At 39.1% G+C, this 18,780-nt stretch overlaps 1 protein-coding gene across 3 annotated transcripts in view; it reads right to left on the bottom strand.

Annotated features, from left to right (window-relative positions):
* LOC149961386 (C4b-binding protein alpha chain-like) overlaps nucleotides 1–18,780 on the bottom strand; it is a 33,689-nt gene that overhangs the window by 1,927 nt on the left and 12,982 nt on the right. For all 3 annotated transcript variants that reach the window (XM_090177087.1, XM_090177078.1, XM_090177096.1), the window contains 5 exons: nucleotides 16,576–16,764; nucleotides 15,815–15,991; nucleotides 14,617–14,763; nucleotides 11,018–11,194; nucleotides 10,056–10,241 (listed from right to left, as the gene is read on the bottom strand). In XM_090177087.1, coding sequence (XP_090033213.1) covers nucleotides 10,056–10,241; nucleotides 11,018–11,194; nucleotides 14,617–14,763; nucleotides 15,815–15,991; nucleotides 16,576–16,764 — 876 coding nt within the window. The remainder of the gene's footprint in view (nucleotides 1–10,055; nucleotides 10,242–11,017; nucleotides 11,195–14,616; nucleotides 14,764–15,814; nucleotides 15,992–16,575; nucleotides 16,765–18,780) is intronic.

Raw genomic sequence — 18,780 nt, 5'->3', positions numbered from 1 at the left:
TGAACTGATAAGAACCTATGAACAGCCCTGACCCGATCTGTTTTTCCCTCCTCACGCCTGTAGTCTGCTTATCTCCCACCGGTGTTTATTTGTTGCCCTCCACCAATTCACTCCTCTCCTAGTCACCACCACAAATAATGGTTTTGTTTACCTCTTTCTAGTTTATAATACAGTGGATTCCGTTTAAATCGGACATCGGTTAAATGGGTCAGCCGCCTATTAAGGACAAATAGTAATAATCAGCTTGACTAATACTCAAGGCACCATCTTAGGCCTAGGTCATCAAGCGACTTTTAAAGCCATTATTTCAGGTAGTCGGGTTAAACCGCGTAGAAGGGTGTTGGCCAGCCCTTCATACCACGCTAGCCAACAGCTCCCTACACTCACTACTACCGTTAAACAGTTTTATTATGTTAATAAATAGTTTCTGTTCGTTTTATAATATTGAGTGTATTTCTACTTAATACGCCTGGTCCCAAATTAGAAAATAACTACGATCAGAAGCTAAACGAGTGGTATAAAACCTAATTTTAAATTTCATTTGAAAAACCCGTCTTTTGGTAACGAATGGAAATTTTATTTTTACTGGGCTGATCCTTCAAATACGAGTTACGACGGCGATTCTATTCACCGTTACAAGCCATCTCCAAACAGTGATATCATCCTATTTATTTGGCCTTTGGCGAAAAGAAAATTCCAATCAGCAAAGAAACTAAAGACGGCTGAGCAATAAGGCAAAAACCACCACGTACATTGTATCGGTAGTTCATATCGCTGTGGACCTGGTTCGGGTTATTCTAAACCCGATTCAACGCCGAGCATAGTTTTAATTAAGGGATGGGAAGTATTTATTTTTTAATTCATAAAAGTAAGAGAGTTCGTAACTCGGTTAGCTCACGGCTGGCCCTACCATTAGGCGAAAGGAGCGGCGCTCCAGGCGCCAAGTCTCAGGGGGCGCCTCAATGGTAAAGAAAAATAAATGAAAACATATTTTTATATTAGGGGCAAGCAAGAGGGGCGCCATAATCGGATCTCGCTTCATCCTAAAACTTGCCTCGGGCCGGCACTGGCGTAGCTGTGTTGTGAGATTCCTTGTCCGTTTTAAGCGAGTGCGCGTTTGCTTTCAGGATTTAACTTTGATTGTAGCAACAACTGAAAGCGCGGCTAACCCTTTGATTAACAAAATATATTTCAACTTAAACAAGACTGGTGAACCGCAACGTGACAGTTGCTCAAAAAGCATTTTTACAAACGTGGTCGCTTTTATCTTGGAATTTTAAAACCTGGAAACTTATTCGGATCTGAATCTTCGTCTGTGGGCGAGGTGAGTGGACCAGTGGGACACGGCTGAAGCCATTAATTCGCTAAATAAAATAGAAAACGGAAAGATTCTTTCGAGAATGGTTGAATGGAAACGGAATTAATAGGCTTTTTCCTGGAAAACCATAAATTCCTGATCTCCGCGCATTGGGACATGGATCAGTATAGAGCAGTTATTTTAAAAGGAAATCACCAATGTTTTTGTTTTTCTCGACTTTTCTTGGCCGTTAGAATGTCCCACCCCCAAATGTTTTCTCCCCGCCACTGGTTCCAAAATCTAATAACTAATCATGGAGGGTTGTTGTCAGTCGTTATCTACGTCGTTGAGGCCCTTAACGGGTCACGATGTGCAATAACTGGTGGCTTTACCGGGAAGTCAGGGTAACCCATAAGGACGGTGGCGCACTGGGATATGTTAGCCGTGGTCAAATGGTCATATCTTCACCTCCTACTTCGGTCAGGTAGGGGCCGGAAACTGGGTTTTCGCTCAAGCTAATGTAGAGAGTCCAGGCATCCATGGTGCCTCGAAGGATTTGGTTTCCAGCTGTGCGGCGACGGCTCTCCGTATGAGGCGATGTGGCCCTTGCTTCCTACCTTTGGGGCCAACACCGGGGCTCCAATGCCAGCCGTGCTAGTTTGCGCTGGGTCGCAATGTGCCCGTTGTCCGTCTTTTGGTACCATTTCTGAAGGGCTAGTGGTCATCTACCTAAGAAGGTGTGGTGTCAGCTGGTGTTGATAGAGCATCCACTCTTATTTTTAAAGCTGTGCACGAAGTGGGCCTATTCGTCCCATGGCTGCGCCTTTGGGAGGATTGGGTGGCTCGCGTCGTAGGTGCGACTGTCCTTAGTAGGGTTCTCTTTCTACCCCTTGCTGTGGGTCACCTGTCCAGGCTGTGGACGCTGGCGTAGATCATTATGATGAGACAACCGGTGATATAGGTTGACTGATATCCCAGGCGCACCGGTATATATATACTGATGCAATCTACGTGTTTGAGTTATATTGAAATTACCAGTACAGAATAAAGTTAATAAATAGCTTTGGAAGAACAGGAAGTCTCATAGTTACCGGCGGGTGTCACTTACGCTACCACAAGAGAGTTAGCCCTCAACCGTGGCAATGGGAAGTGTTTACCTATTATGACGTCACTGAAATATTGTTTTGATGGTTAACTCTGTAATTTAACTGTCATGACTTGGCGTGACATTTTATTCTTGAACGAAATTTGGTCAACGTAAGAATTCGCAGTAATTATTTTTGCGGGTTAAAATACGCTATTTACCGGATTTATCGAGGACAAACGCCTGTCTCCTGATTGGTTAAATTGATTACGTAACACGCGGAAAGGCACCGCCCATTCTAGCCGCAGAACATGTAGAAATACTCATGTCGGAGTTACACGGAAGAAATGAATACGTTCACGCTATAAATTTCATCAATGTGAAAAACGTTTTAGAGAATAATTAATCAATTTGTTCCAATTTAATAATTTCACACTTTTTAAACTTTAGCTACTCGTCTTCAAAAATGTCGAACACTTTCTTCGGGCCCGTTATAGCTTTGAGCAGGAATTCATACCTCTAACTTGGAATGGTTATCTTGGCCGATTTCCGTCTCTATCTAGGGGACCGTTTTTTTTCCATCATTTTGAGGTCAGAGCATACGTGTTTTCTCATACGATTTTCAATGGTATTAAATCCTACACAGAAAAAACGATGTTTAAATTCTAGACGTTTTTCTAAACGGGAAAATGCAACGCTCTTACAGACATAAACTATACCAACACGCGTTGAGTAGAAGAAACGTTAAGTCTTTTTGAACGTTGAATTACAAAACGTTTTCGTTTAAAGCATGTTAAGTTCTAGAAATGATTGTTTTATGCGTGTTGAGGTCTTGTAGTGCTTAAAATGTAAACTCGTCTATTTGACGAAACGTTTAATTTTCAAACGCGTCGAGTTCTTGAAACGTGTAAGATTCAAACGCGTCGAGTTCTAAAATCGTTTACGTTTCAAACGCGTCGAAATCTGGAAGCGTCCAAGTTTCAAACGCGTTGAGTTCTCCAATCATTTAAGTTTCAAACGCGTCGAAATCTGGAAGCGTTTAAGTTTCAAACGCGTCGAGTTGTCGCAACGTTTACGTTTCAAACGCGTCGAGTTGTCGAATCGTTTAAGATTCAAACGCGTTGAGTTCTTGAAACGTGTAAGATTCAAACGCGTCGAGTTGTCGAATCGTTTAAGTTTCAAACGCGTCGAGTTCTTGAAACGTTTAAGATTCAAACGCGTCGAGTTCTTGAAACGTTTAAGATTCAAACGCGTCGAGTTCTTGAAACGTTTAAGATTCAAACGCGTCGAGTTCTTGAAATGTTTAAGATTCAAACGCGGCAAGTTCCCGCAACATTAGAATTCCAAACGTATCGAGTTCTTGAGACGTTTCGGATTATTCAAAGAAAAAATTGATTCTTAAGAAAATTTTTATTTGGAAAAAATATTTTATTGATTATCAAACATTTTATATCAATATGATGTTCTTCCCAAATTTTAAATATTTTTATTGGTTTTAACAAATGACGATTTTGGGGACCGATTATTAAGTACGTACTCTTGCTCTGCTCCGCAGCGCTCCCCAGTGGCCAAGGGGAAATATAATCGTGCAAAAACGGACACAACCGTCTCTTAAAAATAAAAAGGTCTCATATCGGCGTCGTTACAAAAATATGGACTCAGCTCGGACTCGTAGTAGTACATTATATTGGACTCCGCTAAGGCTAACTGCAATTTTCTATATTTTAATGGTCGCATCTCGAGCTCACAAATATACGCTGTATTAAAATAGTTTCAGTTCGAGCACACAAAAATACGCTATAATATAAAGGTCTCATCTCGGGCTCAAATTAAATGACCACAACGTTTTGGTCTCTTCTCGGGCTCGTATCATTCTCAAAGCTTCAAATCGAGCTCGGGCTCTTGGTGTGAGACGAGCCCGTTCCGCTATGTTCTTTCCTAAAACTGAATTTTTTGTTTTTCTTTATTATTTGACCCAACCAAACTGAAGTGAAGTGAAGTAGAGCTCATAAAGAAGCTTTTGAACTGCGTGGACAATATTTAGTAAGTTGTGTGTCTACAACGAAAGATGCCCAAGAATCATTTAGACTAAAAATTTGCGTGTTTACATATAACACTTTAGATTCGTAGCGCCAAGTATACGATTTCGTTCTGTGACGTAAATAGAGGTTTTGGTGCCCTGGGCTAACATTTAATTTGGCGTGCAGTTATAATACCAACATACAGGGCCGTTCTTAAGGGGGGGGGGAGCAGGACGGTCGCCCAGGGCCTCTAAAATTTTACCATAGGGATGTATAAACCGGAGGGCCTCTACACTCAGTTTCGCCCATGCATTTCGCCCGGGGCCACGAGCGCTCTAAGAACGGTCCTGTACCAACGCAAAATACGTTGAAAATGACATTGCCTCACGTTAAAAATGCAGCCCAGTTCGAACCGCCCCCTTTGCAATGGTACTGACTTTATTTATTACCACTATGGGTTTTTCGACAATAGGAATCAGGTGGTAAAGTTAGTAAGAATTTTGCCTAAACCACATTGCATGGCATTCATGAGTTCTACTTCACTTCAATAATATCAATTTGCCAATAATTATATTCTAAGCTTAATTTCTAGACTAACCCCTTCCTACTTTTAACCTCTTCGCTAGTTTACCTTTACCTCCAAAATTTATAATTAATGTCTTCCCTAAATTGTAATAACATTGTTGAATTTAATATTAATTTTTTGATCGAATTAATAATTAGCTTAGAACTAAAATGTTTAAGTTTTTATTTAATAATCGTTTGGCTATAGATTTCATTAGGCAAACTAGCACTGGTATTCATGATAATAGTACAATACTACATCCAAGCTTAACTTAGGCCTAAATTTTCGTTACGCAGATATTTGGAATTACATTAATATACAAGAAGAAGCAACTCTTCTATTTTGCAAGTAATTGTTAATCAGAAATAAAATCATCTCTCACGTAGACTTACTTTCAAAGAAAAACGTGAGCAGCTCGGAATCGTCTCGAAATGGAAGTCAAGCATAAATAAAGCGACTATGCGAATATTTCCAACGAACAGCGTTGCCAGATGTTCAAAACATATTAAACGTAACTAAAGCCCAGTTCACACTATACAATTAATTGGGCCACTTAATTGTATCCAACTAATTGTAAGCAAGAAAGTTGTATAGTGTGAGCCGAATAATTCTAAGAATTGTCCCCACTTTTTCTGTTTACACTATATGTCACCACTTTTTCTGTTCACACTGTACAATGTTCTTGGTTACAATTAGTTGAATACAATTAAGAGGCCCAATTAATTGAATAGTGTGAACTGGGCTTAAGTAGTAAAATTTGTAACACATCAGACTATCAGTAACGCTAGATTTCGCTCTCATCTAGGGTAGGAAGACAGCGTTTCAGAAACAGCTTAAAAAATATTTTTTAATTTAATATGAGGGCCCTGGTGGCCCGCTACCCCCGTTCAATTGATTTATTTTAAGGGGCCCCTGATTTTTTTAAGGGCCATTGGCCCCAGGACTACCGCTGTTTCCAAGTCTGCTAGCAACTATAATAATCAGGAGCCATGCAGACATCAGAGCCGCACCCATTAATTATATTTTGTAAATGTAGGGAATATTAAAAAAGAGCACCTTGTGATGATGAAGGAATTAGTTTTTCAGATAGGTTGATTTTTATTCCCTGGCCTAAGACCTTAGCCATTGGAATATTGAAGTTAATTAAACTATTTAAAATACATGACAGCGATGATAATCTAGTGATATTTACTAATTTAAGTCATTGGAATGATATACAGGAAAGTACATAGAGTAATGGCAGTGTGACGTCACGGCACGTCACCCATGCTTTTTCCTATAGATAAAAAATCGCGACCAAAATGGCGACCATGGTCAAAACTACGGAGTGCCGGCCATTACTCTATTGTCAGAAATTACAAATCATTTATAAAACATATATAAACTTAGCAGACGACTTGACTATTTTGGCGGGTAAAATTCCATATATTTGTTTAAAAACCGAACGATAGATGGCGTTAAGAACTAAGTAGTTTCCGAATTGAATCACCAAATTTCAAGCCGGGGGACGCGTGGGTGGCTTGTAAACGAACGTTTTTCACGAGAGGTATAATAAAATATACGGCTACAAACCGTCCCTATAGCTCAACGGCAAAATTCGCCCCAACTTGCAATTTGGCCTACTTTAAGGATGATGAGTCCGCAGCGATGCGGGGTGGCGAACATAGTTTTTGGGGGGTGGGGCAAAGTAGGCAATAGGGGGCAGTTGGCCCCGAAATTTGCGTTCAACGAATTGGACCGCGTTTGGTGTTGTGCCCGATGATAATTTTCACGCTGAGTCGAACTGTAATTTGTACTGAATTACGTGGTCGTTTTTCTCTGATATGAAAAAAACCTTTTAAATTTAGAACTCTGGTCGAGTTGGGTATCGTTCTGTAGTATGTGTTAACGCGGGTCGCTAGTACTAATAGTTTCCGAGTTATGACCAAAAGTACACTCAAAAACGTGATTTTCTCGAAATTTCACTAAATATTGGACAAGACCAACCATACTTTCGGATGTTACGTATTGTTTAGTGCCGAATTTCACCGACCGCAAATCCGTAGGATAACTCGTTTACGAATTATAACTAAATCTGTGAGGAACATTAGAATTTGAAAGAAGCAAAATAAACGGTTACATCGGCGCAGTCGGATCTAACGCGTTATTAGCGGAAACTTTGGTTTTTATAACAGAAGCCGTTTGAAATCTATATCCCAGAGGAACCATTTTGAACACTTTAAAACACAGGTGTTTGGGTTTATGCTAATTTTGTTAATCGTCTAGGTTTCAAACGTGTTTCTATAGATTTTCGATTCCTTCTCGTGTTTAGTTGTTTAGCCATTTTGTCCGTTTACATCTATAACGCGTTACATTGCAATTCAAGTGTTTAAAAGCTAAACGTGGTTTTTTCTGAGTGGATCCGTTTTGAACACTTTAAAACACAGATGTTTAGGTTTATGTTGATTTTGTTAAACGCCTAGGTTTTTTACGCGTTTTTATAGATTTTTGCTTGCTCCTCGTGTTTAGTTGTTTTGCCATTTTGGATTTAAACATTTTGGTGTTTAGTGAATCAACGGCAAAAGTAGCCATTTACATTTATAACGCGTTAAATTGCAATTCAAATGTTGAAAAGCTAAACGTTGTTTTTTCTGTGTAGTTTCAGATAATTTCATCCCCCAGTGTCGAAAAAGGGTTCAAACATCTTTTTGCTTTTCACTTCGCTATCGCTCTATTGATAGCGACGGTCACCTCGTAATTCGGACTTAGCGCTTCTCAAGGGCATTGTCACTGCTGACAATTTTGACAGCGCTAACAATGCCGGACTTAATCCTTCCACATGGAGAGGTCGGGAGAGCGAGCTGACCCGTCGCTATCAATGGTGGGGTTTCAAACCCTAAATTTCGAAATGGCCGGGGAGTCGAACAACAAAAAACTACAGTTGTAAAAACGGGAGGTTGCGCGGGGTAAAAACTCCTAAAGAGGGGAGACGCGTGCGAAGGGGCGATTTTTTTTTCTCATACACGTCACTGAAAACGGTCCCCGAGATCTTACCATAGGGAATACGGCCGGATAACCATTCCAAGTTAGAGGTATGAATTCCTGCTTTGAGTTTTTGAACACAGCACTTAATGTCGTTTATTCCTTACAAATGTCTCTAAGATCTCTTTTACGTAAAATAGTGTTTTTGTGAGAAGTAAACGGAAAAGACTTTTATATAACCTACAGATTGATAATCATTTTCAACTGTGGTGAACGGGGCCAGGGAAACCAATGCCCAATTGATGGGCCCCTAGCCCTATACCTATTTATTGAAGTATCAGTTTAATTCCATTACCCATTGGGGTAGGACGGGATGAAATATTAACAGATGCAGAGTTGGGTCTCACCAATGGCTGTTCAAAGAGCTGATGCAGTACCACCGTCACCATCGGGTTATTTTCGCCTCGGTTTATCTAACTGAACTGAATTTTTATTAAGTTGCCATCATCCCATAGAGCAGCGGTTCCCAATTTCGTTTTGATATGGAACACTAAATTATGCACCTAATTCTGGTGGAACCCCGACTAATTTTTTTTTACTTATCTTAAAAGACTCTTGACAGAATCAAAGATGGCCGCGCTACGAATTCTCGGAACCACTGTGACCTTTCCGCGGAACACCTTTTGGGAACCGCGGCCATAGAGCCTTCGGCATCCCTTCAGCCACTGATGTGCTCCCGCCGCCATTTTTCTTTCAGCGACTCTCAGGCCTTCTGCCCCCTTGTGACGTGTTTAGAGAGAGGACATCGAGATCACGATGGTTAAAGATTAAAGAAGCACCCTCTTCTTCAAGGGTGCTTTCTCTCTATTGCATTCCTCCACCTTATTTTAATTACCTTCGGTTCGCGGAAAAATAATAAATTTCAGTACATTCGCGAAAACCTAAGATTGAATTCCGTATTACAGTTCCTATAGGCTGAGACTGACTCAAAGATTAAATGTGGGCGAAAAATTAAAATGTTATTCCAAATCTCATTTAGCTATTAAACTAAAAATACGCTGGTTTAATTCTAAGAGATAAAAGAGATTGTCTAAGTGGAAGCACTGACGAGGAGACTACCCGAGGTGATAATCACCGATTTTGTTGAAACAAGGTGGGTATATAGACCTTATGGTAACATGAAATTTCCCCAAGGGAAAAATTGCAATGGGCATTAGTTTTGCCATGGCAACCGAAAATATTTTAGACAAAACAGTACGTATATTTTCTCATTGAAAATAACATGGGAATCTGAGCACTTCTAAAGGGACACCCCTGTGAAAAATTTTAAAAAAATTTCAAATTTCAAAACCAAAAATAAATAGATCAAAATTGACAAATGAAATGAATTTTATGATATTTTGATGAATTTTGGTCAATTTGATCAAAATATGTAAAAATTGATCAATTGTTATTTTCAATGGGACAATATACAGACTGTGTTGTCAAAAACATTATCGGTTGCCATGGAAAAACTAATGCCCATTGCAACTTTTCCCTTGGGGAAATTTCATGTTACCATAAGGTCTACATACCCACCTAGTTTCAACCAAATCGGTGATTATCACCTCGGATAGTCTCCTCGTGAGTTTAGGATCAAGCTTCAATAGCAACTTAAGGCTAATAATAATGATTTTATAACGTTGTCATTTTAACATCGTGGGTAAACACCTAATTGGAACCAATAAAATTGCGTAACCTGAGCTTTACTCAAAGTGCAAACCGTCCTTATTCAAAATTTCTGTTGAAAGTGAATATCTTAACGCTTCCTGATTGAGAAAAGCGCTTTTAATCGCGATTGGATCTCTGTTATTTTGTTTGATAAAACTTTGTCAAAATCAAATGAAGCGGTATTTTTTGAAAATCTGCGGATAACTGGTTCGCGGTAAACAGAATAAAATTGCGCCAATAAAACTTTATGTTTGAATAACAAAATTATCATAATGAGATAGGAATAATAGACTTTTCGTCTTTTCTTTAACAGTTAAATCCTAATTAGATATCATTTCTTTCTGAAGCGTAAGCCACGAAAACTGTTTCTCCAACCGCTCCTATATTTCGAATAAATAAATGAATTTAAATATTTACCTGGGTATTTCTTTCCGCAATCAATTCTGTGAGGAGATGCTAATTCAATCGTGCATTTCAATTTCGGAATGTTATCCGTTTCACACTCGCTTGGTATTCTATGAATCGGGGAATCAGGTATCGGACATCGCACTTCTTTACAATAGCTTTTTATTTTTTCGGTGCACGGTGTTTCGAACCAAGGATCTAAAAGATTCCAGAAACAGAACATCCGTTTACTAGACAAATAGGCCGACTGTATCAACCTCGAATGAAAATGACCAATTGGACAACGAGACGAAAATGATACGATCACATTGAGCGTTTGAAGCACATAGCTGTGTACCACGGTATTCCCGCGTAAATGGGTGAGGATCATATTGATATCGGTTAGAAACTGAATAAATGGGAAATTTAGAGTTCGGGAATAGTTGGGAGTAGATTTTCCCCCTGATTAAGGTACTCTAAATCTAGGATGAGAATGACTGGGAATGATAAACTTTACAAAATAAGAAAATGGAATTGTTGGAATTGAGAAGTGAATCGATAATGTTTTAAAGGAAATGGGTGGCATTCGATATATTTTGTGCTAAACGCGCAAAGAGTAAGGGGCTTTCACTTAGTGCCACAACCCGGCTATTCTTGCTGTGAGGCGAAAGTACTCATCACTCGACCACCCTTTTTTTAAGAGGACTATTTTCTGTTCTACTCTTAGTGTCCGATAAATGATTTTTTTCGAAGAGGAGCCGTTGAACCATTAAACAATAGTACCTTATCTTATTCGCACTGTTTTCTTCACTAAGGGCGCGGAATGCAATAGATCAGTACCATTTATCCTAAGGGTTTTTCAACAAGCATTTACTAGTCGTTGAAATAAGCTGTTCGCGGCGATTTCCATTTTCCATTTCGGAGCTTGTAAAAAGTACCGACCATCGCTAACTTTTCATTCGTGATGGGACAGTTCAAAGGTACGCGTTACATACCGGAGCAGTCTTTCTGTTTCGTCCAGGTGAAATTTGCTTGGCACGCAAACGTCGCGCTCAGTTTCTCATCCTTTAAGCATGGCACTTTGCACGTCCACAGTTGAGACAGCGGGTCCACGTAGCATTCTACGCCTTTGGTCCGATTCAACCCTTTGAATGGACAGGACCATTCTCTCTCTGAAAACCAGGGAAGACCAAATCAAAACTAGTCTTTAACCACAAACAACTGTTTCATGTTAAAAAGAAATAGTTTACTTTAAACTGCGTAACTTAATTGATAAACTACAAAAGTTTATGTTAAACTGAAAGAACTTATGTAAACAGCATTAGTTTATTTGAAACTACGATAGTGTATGTTAAACAAAAAAAACTGTTAGTGCACACGCCTTTTTGATTATTTATTCTGTGAAATAAAATGTGGTAATATTCCACATAAATTATTTATAATTCTTTCGTTCCAATTACAATGTAATTATTGGTACTAAGAAAGGAAGTTGAGAGGATTTATCCCAATCCACCTTTCCACCTCAAGGTCTGCCAGTATGCTACTTCCCCTTACGGGTGTGACGAATAATTGAGTACACTCATGTATATTACTAATCATTCGCGTTAGGAACTAAGCCATCTTGTTTGAGTGAAAGGAGGTTTTCACAGTTTTTAATCCTCTTTGTAAAAATATCCTAAGAATAGAAGGATCTCGAGCGTTAGGGTATTCTTCCCTACAGATTAGAAACGCATTATGTTCCATAGATTAGTTTCAGTATATATGATACGAGTAGCGATAGTTATCTTAATTTTTATACAATCACTTTAGAAATAATAAAATTGGTAAATACGAGTTTTTTATATGGTTATTTCTAATGGAAGTATGATATTCGTGTTTGTGAAAAGTTTGTGTAAATATTTTCGATTTGACTATCGCTACTCGTAATAGATATACTGAAACTAATCTATCGAAGATAATGCGTTTCTGATCTGTAGGGCATGGCAGCCGAGGATATGGGCAGAGGAGTTCGACTTACGCCTGGAGGCTGGAGCAAGACTGGACTCTCTCTCGACTAAGAGATCAGTGTGGCTGCCCATCGGATAATAACACGCGCGGAGCTAAGCTACTCGACCAGTCAAAAAAGCACGGACGTGTGTCAAGCCGTGAATCAGGACGCCGGTCACCGCAGCATCCCGGCGCCAGCTCTCGACCAGAAATCATCCCAGCAATGAGATAAGTACTTTGAACTTAACCCAAGCCCACTTGTAGGAGAGCAACGGATTCGTTCCAAAAAGTTGCGTTAGGTCTCATATATGATAATTTCGCGTAAGTACGTTTTTGGTCGCTTTTAAAGTCGGTATGGTGACCTTTCATTTTGGACCACTTGCCGACTCTAAAAGTCTTAAACATTTTTTTAGATAATTCCGCGTAAGTACGTTTTTGGTCGCTTTTAAAGTCGGTATGGTGACCTTTCATTTTGGACCACTTGCCGACTCTAAAAGTCTTAAACATTTTTTAGATAATTCCGCGTAAGTACGTTTTTGGTCGCTTTTAAAGTCGGTATGGTGACCTTTCATTTTGGACCACTTGCCGACTCTAAAAGTCTTAAACATTTTTTTAGATAATTCCGCGTAAGTACGTTTTTGGTCGCTTTTAAAGTCGGTATGGTGACCTTTCATTTTGGACCACTTGCCGACTCTAAAAGTCTTAAACATTTTTTTAGATAATTCCGCGTAAGTACGTTTTTGGTCGCTTTTAAAGTCGGTATGGTGACCTTTCATTTTGAACCACTTGCCGACTCTAAAAGTCTTAAACATTTTTTTAGATAATTCCGCGTAAGTACGTTTTTGGTCGCTTTTAAAGTCGGTATGGTGACCTTTCATTTTGGACCACTTGCCGACTCTAAAAGTCTTAAACATTTTTTTAGATAATTCCGCGTAAGTACGTTTTTGGTCGCTTTTAAAGTCGGTATGGTGACCTTTCATTTTGGACCACTTGCCGACTCTAAAAGTCTTAAACATTTTTTTAGATAATTCCGCGTAAGTACGTTTTTGGTCGCTTTTAAAGTCGGTATGGTGACCTTTCATTTTGGACCACTTGCCGACTCTAAAAGTCTTAAACATTTTTTTAGATAATTCCGCGTAAGTACGTTTTTGGTCGCTTTTAAAGTCGGTATGGTGACCTTTCATTTTGGACCACTTGCCGACTCTAAAAGTCTTAAACATTTTTTTAGATAATTCCGCGTAAGTACGTTTTTGGTCGCTTTTAAAGTCGGTATGGTGACCTTTCATTTTGAACCACTTGCCGACTCTAAAAGTCTTAAACATTTTTTTAGATAATTCCGCGTAAGTACGTTTTTGGTCGCTTTTAAAGTCGGTATGGCGACTTAACATTTTGGACCATTTGGAGACTCAATAAGTCTTATCATCGGAACTATTTAGAGTCCGAACGCCGACTTTAAAAAGACAATAAACATTTATAGCCCGACCAACGGCCGACTTATATCCGACATTTTATTGGCCAATTAATCGCGCAAAACTGTGCAAGTTTGCGATTTAATAAAACAAATGGAAATATTTTTTAAATAACTTCTTTTCTGTACTCTATTTTTCCGAAAAAGATCATATATTCAGTCTGCAAATGTTTGCTTTTTTAAAAATCTCTCAACTCGAGTAGGTTACATCTATATAATTAAATATGTTAGGTGATATATTATTAATGAAGATTTATGTGATACTCTTTCTAAACCCCAAGAAAATACCGAACTCCGCACCCTAGATTCGAGAGCTTTCCGATTGACGGTTATGTAGAGAAGTGATAACCCACTTCCGTGGCCTCCGTAAAATCGCCCCCATCAGTTATTCATTGTTTCACTCCCGTTCATGGGACTGCACCAACTTAAAGCTATACTTACGACTTTACGTGGTAATTTTTCAGTCAGATAAAATATCAGAAAGGAAGTCGGCCCAACGCCGTTGGGCAGTTGGTCCAGTGCCTTTTGGTAGTCGGTTTAGGGTCAATCAGTCAAGGTCGGCCGACCGTCGGCCTATCCAATTTCGACTAAAATAGTAATATTTGAGAGTCGTACAATATTTGTCGGTCGACCGTCGGCCACTCCCGATGCGCCTAGGACATTTCGACCAGAAAAAGGAGGGTCGGCCAACGGTCCACCGATCATGTGGCTCGACACTTTTTGTCGACGTCGGCCCGACCCTGAATTGCTACAGGGGTAGGTGCAGAAAATATAATTCCTGACATGATTTGTGGCTAACTTCAAAGAAAATATGCTTTCTTCTTATAAAACACATAATTTATAGCTAGGTGCAAAGAAAATATAATTCCTACTTTGTATCTAGGTGGCGCCCACAAAATCTATATGGAAAATATTAAGAAATGTGGTAAAATACGCTAAAACTTAAGATTTCAACTTCTCTGAGCCAGAAATCTATAAAAAAAAACCACTCCAGACAGACACCAATTTATCAAATCTACTTTTTGGACCAAAATCTCAAAGCCAAAACCAAATTCATTCTTCCTTTTAAAAGCGCCATTTCATTAAATAAAGTTATTTTTTCATTTTAAAAATTCTAATGCGTACAAAGTGTGTAATTACCTGGACGTTTACATCCGCAATCAATCCTATCGGGTTTCTCAGTCGCGATTGTACACTTGCCCCTTTTAGAACCGGCGCACTTCTTTCCATATATTTGGTCGCAGTACAATAATTCGGCAGCGCTGCATTTTGTTTCACTCCAAGGTTCTGAAATTGTTTTATAAATATAATTACTCGAGCATCAATACAAATAATACCAAGAGTATAGGTGATTCTTGGGAAAAAACCACGGCCCTAGCGTAAAATCTTTTGATCTTTTTGTAGGTAAGGGGGAAAACAATTCGGTACTATAGCAAGCTCTCAGTGTTCGCGGAGATATTCTTGAGGGAATGATGAAAACAGAGGCTTAATTTCCGGCCACACATTATTGGTTTATCTAAAGTCTAGCTGGATAACGTTGGTTTACGCGAATTTTGAATCAATTTCTACTTATCTCTCTCACATTGAAGACCTTATTTCATTTATGATTGGGTTTTCAAGTTCTATAAAATCGAGAAAGTCTGAAATTTTTCTTAAAGTGTAAGATCGAATCTTTTCACATTTAAAATTAATCTACAGAATTCTCTTTTTCACAAATCTCGCTCTCCAAAAGATAAATTTTAAAAAGTACCTTTCTTCCGCCTTTATAGGGGATATGCAAAAATCTACGTGAAATTTAAGGGGTACTTGTATCCTAAGAAATAGGACAAAAAATTTAAAATTAGCGAAAACATTTGGCTGATAAGTTTTAAATTACTTAAAAATCTAAATAAATGGTTTTAATACAATTTTCAATTTGAGGGATAAACCACCATATTTTGGTTCCTTTAGGAAATGATTAAGAGCCAAAAATTGAAGGTCCCATTACACGAGTCAAGTTTGGGGAAAACGGGCTTAAAACTTTGTCTTTTTTTTGTCGACCCGAGGCCTTAGACACCAGCACACACACAATAACTGATTAATCAGGGTGAGATATGTGTAACGGCCACGCCAACGGGGGGATACGTGGGGACAGGTGTGGGGACACCCGTGGCGGAATTATCCCGACCACCCGTTGGGGGATTGCTAGTCGTCCTCACACGGCCTTCCACAAATTCTGCCTCCCGGACGCCTGGGAGTACAGGAGTGAGCCACTACTCCCGGCCTTAAAACTTTGTCGAATACCGAGAAAAAGTGCCAAAGAAAAAGTACTTGTGAGAAAGATAAATGGCAAAATTACCGCATGTTGGAGCATCTTTGTACCGTCGTCCTTTGGAATTGCAGTTGTGAATCATTACGCCGACTGCTTTGAAATCCTCGGAGCAATTAAAAACGCACTTCTTTGTTTTAGTTACCATATCTAGTTCGCATTCAACTCTTCCATTTTTTGGTGCTTTTAGGTCTGGGCAAATTGCTACTAAATATACACACAGGGTAAAGAAATATATTTTAATAAACTAATGCAAAATGGGGAATCACTGCCGTTGGTTTATGTGCGCAAAAATAGAAGCATAATAACTTACATTTCATCACGTAACCTTTTCATTGGGTGTTTGGTCGTAGGGTCGTAGGCATACATAGTAGCTAAACCCCGCCTTAAAACAGCCACCATTACCTTAATTCCACGTCACAGATCCCGAGACAAAACGCCACACGATCCCCCGAAAAATCACGTGACCCACAAGGGTGTTTTAATGTCATGGTCGACCTATACGCGCTACCCTGGCGACGAACACCAGTCAAACCCAGGAGCAAGCTACGCGAAACTTAAAATTCATTACTTTACATACGCTACAGCATCACGATCCAGACACTTCGCGACTGGATGGCCTAAATGTCCGATCTCAACTTACAAAATAGCCATCTCACCCTTCAAAATGTTTACATCAAAACTACATTAAAATCTTTTAAAAGAAATAACAGAGTTGCTGGACCTAACTACGACAAATGAACAAAAGTTTTTTTCAAATGACATTTTCCAGCTGAAAAGAATATACTTACGCGTGCATTTAGGGAAAGTTTTGTTCGTCCATTTCTTGTTTTTACATTCGATGTCGCTGTTTCCGACCAGTTTGTACAAGAGTTCGTCTGTGCATCGAAACCTGCAGGCTGCTATTTCTCCATTTTTCTGCCAGCACGAGTATTTTAAATGGGATTTTTCCCCAATTTCAATTTTCTCACAATCAATTTCTGTAAGCACGTAAGCATCTTTACTACAAATTATAAGTAATATAAGAATGACACTTCCCATTCACTCACGGTATTTTTTAAACATCTGGTTCGCCAATGACCTTATAAATTCCCGCGAGCTTGATACTTATTTATAATATTTAGCTAAGCTAATACCCAAGGTACCACCTTAGACCTAAGTCACCAAGTGACTTTTAAAGCCATTAATTCAGGTGGCCGGTTTACAATGCGTAGGAGGGTGGTGGCAAGCCCTTCATGCCACGCGAGCCCACAGCTCCCTACACTAACAATTACGGTTAACCTCAACAAGTTTTTATGCGAGGGAAAACCAGTGGGGAGAGAACTACACAGAAAAAACAACGTTTAGCTTTTCAACATTTGAATTGCAATTTAACGTGTTATAAATGTAAATGGCTACTTTTGCCGTTGATTCACTAAACACCAAAATGTTTAAATCCAAAATGGCAAAACAACTAAACACGAGAAGCAAGCGAAAATCTATAAAAACGCGTAAAAAACCTAGGCGTTTAACAAAATCAACATAAACCTAAACATCTGTGTTTTAAAGTTTTCAAAACGGATCCACTCAGAAAAAACAACGTTTAGGTTTTAAACACTTGAATTGCAATGTAACGCGTTATAGATGTAAACGGACAAAATGGCTAAACAACTAAACACGAGAAGGAATAGAAAATCTATAGAAACACGTTTGAAACCTAGACGATTAACAAAATCAGCATAAACCTAAACACCTGTGTTTTAAAGTGTTCAAAATGGTTCCTCTGGGATATAGATTTCAAACGGCTTCTGTTATAAAAGCCAAAGTTTCCGCTAATAACGCGTTAGATCCGACTGCGCTGCTGTAACCGTTTATTTTGCTTCTTTCAAATTCTAATGTTCCTCACAGATTTAGTTATAATTCGTAAACGAGTTATCCTACGGATTTGCGGTCGGTGAAATTCGGCACTAAACAATACGTAACATCCGAAAGTATGGTTGGTCTTGTCCAATATTTAGTGAAATTTTGAGAAAATTACGTTTTTGAGTGTACTTTTGGTCATAACTCGGAAACTATTAGTACTAGCGACCCGCGTTAACACATACTACAGAACGATACCCAACTCGACCAGAGTTCTAAATTTAAAATGTTTTTTTCATATCAGAGAAAAACGACCACGTAATTCAGTACAAATTACAGTTCGACTCAGCGTGAAAATTATCATCGGGCACAACACCAAACGCGGTCCAATTCGTTGAACGCAAATTTCGGGGCCAACTGCCCCCTATTGCCTACTTTGCCCCACCCCCCAAAAACTATGTTCGCCACCCCGCATAACTGCGGACTCATCATCCTTAAAGTAGGCCAAATTGCAAGTTGGGGAGAATTTTGCCGTTGAGCTATAGGGACGGTTTGCAGCCGTATATTTTATTATACCTCTCGTGAAAAACGTTCGTTTACAAGCCACCCACGCGTCCCCCAGCTTGAAATTTGGTGATTCAATTCGGAAACTACTTAGTTCTTAACGCCATCTATCGTTCGGTTTTTAAACAAATATACGGAATTTTACCCGCCAAAATAGTCAAGTCGTCTGCTAAGTTTATATATGTTTTATAAATGATTTGTAATTTCTGACAATAGAGTAATGGCCGGCACTCCGTAGTTTTGACCATGGTCGCCATTTTGGTTGCGATTTTTTATCTATAGGAAAAAGCATGGGTGACGTGCCGTGACGTCACACTGCCATTACTCTATGTACTTTCCTGTATATCATTCCAATGACTTAAATTAGTAAATATCACTAGATTATCATCGCTGTCATGTATTTTAAATAGTTTAATTAACTTCAATATTCCAATGGCTAAGGTCTTAGGCCAGGGTATAAAAATCAACCTATCTGAAAACTAATTCCTTCATCATCACAAGGTGCTCTTTTTTAATATTCCCTACATTTACAAAATATAATTAATGGGTGCGGCTCTGATGTCTGCATGGCTCCTGATTATTATAGTTGCTAG

This window comes from Leiobunum rupestre, chromosome 1 (assembly GCF_980474605.1).
Source record: "Leiobunum rupestre chromosome 1, qqLeiRupe1.1.hap1, whole genome shotgun sequence".
Classification (NCBI taxonomy): Eukaryota; Metazoa; Arthropoda; class Arachnida; order Opiliones; family Sclerosomatidae; genus Leiobunum; species Leiobunum rupestre.
Note: the sequence above shows the minus strand (reverse complement) of the source record. Positions and strands in the feature narration are given on the sequence as shown.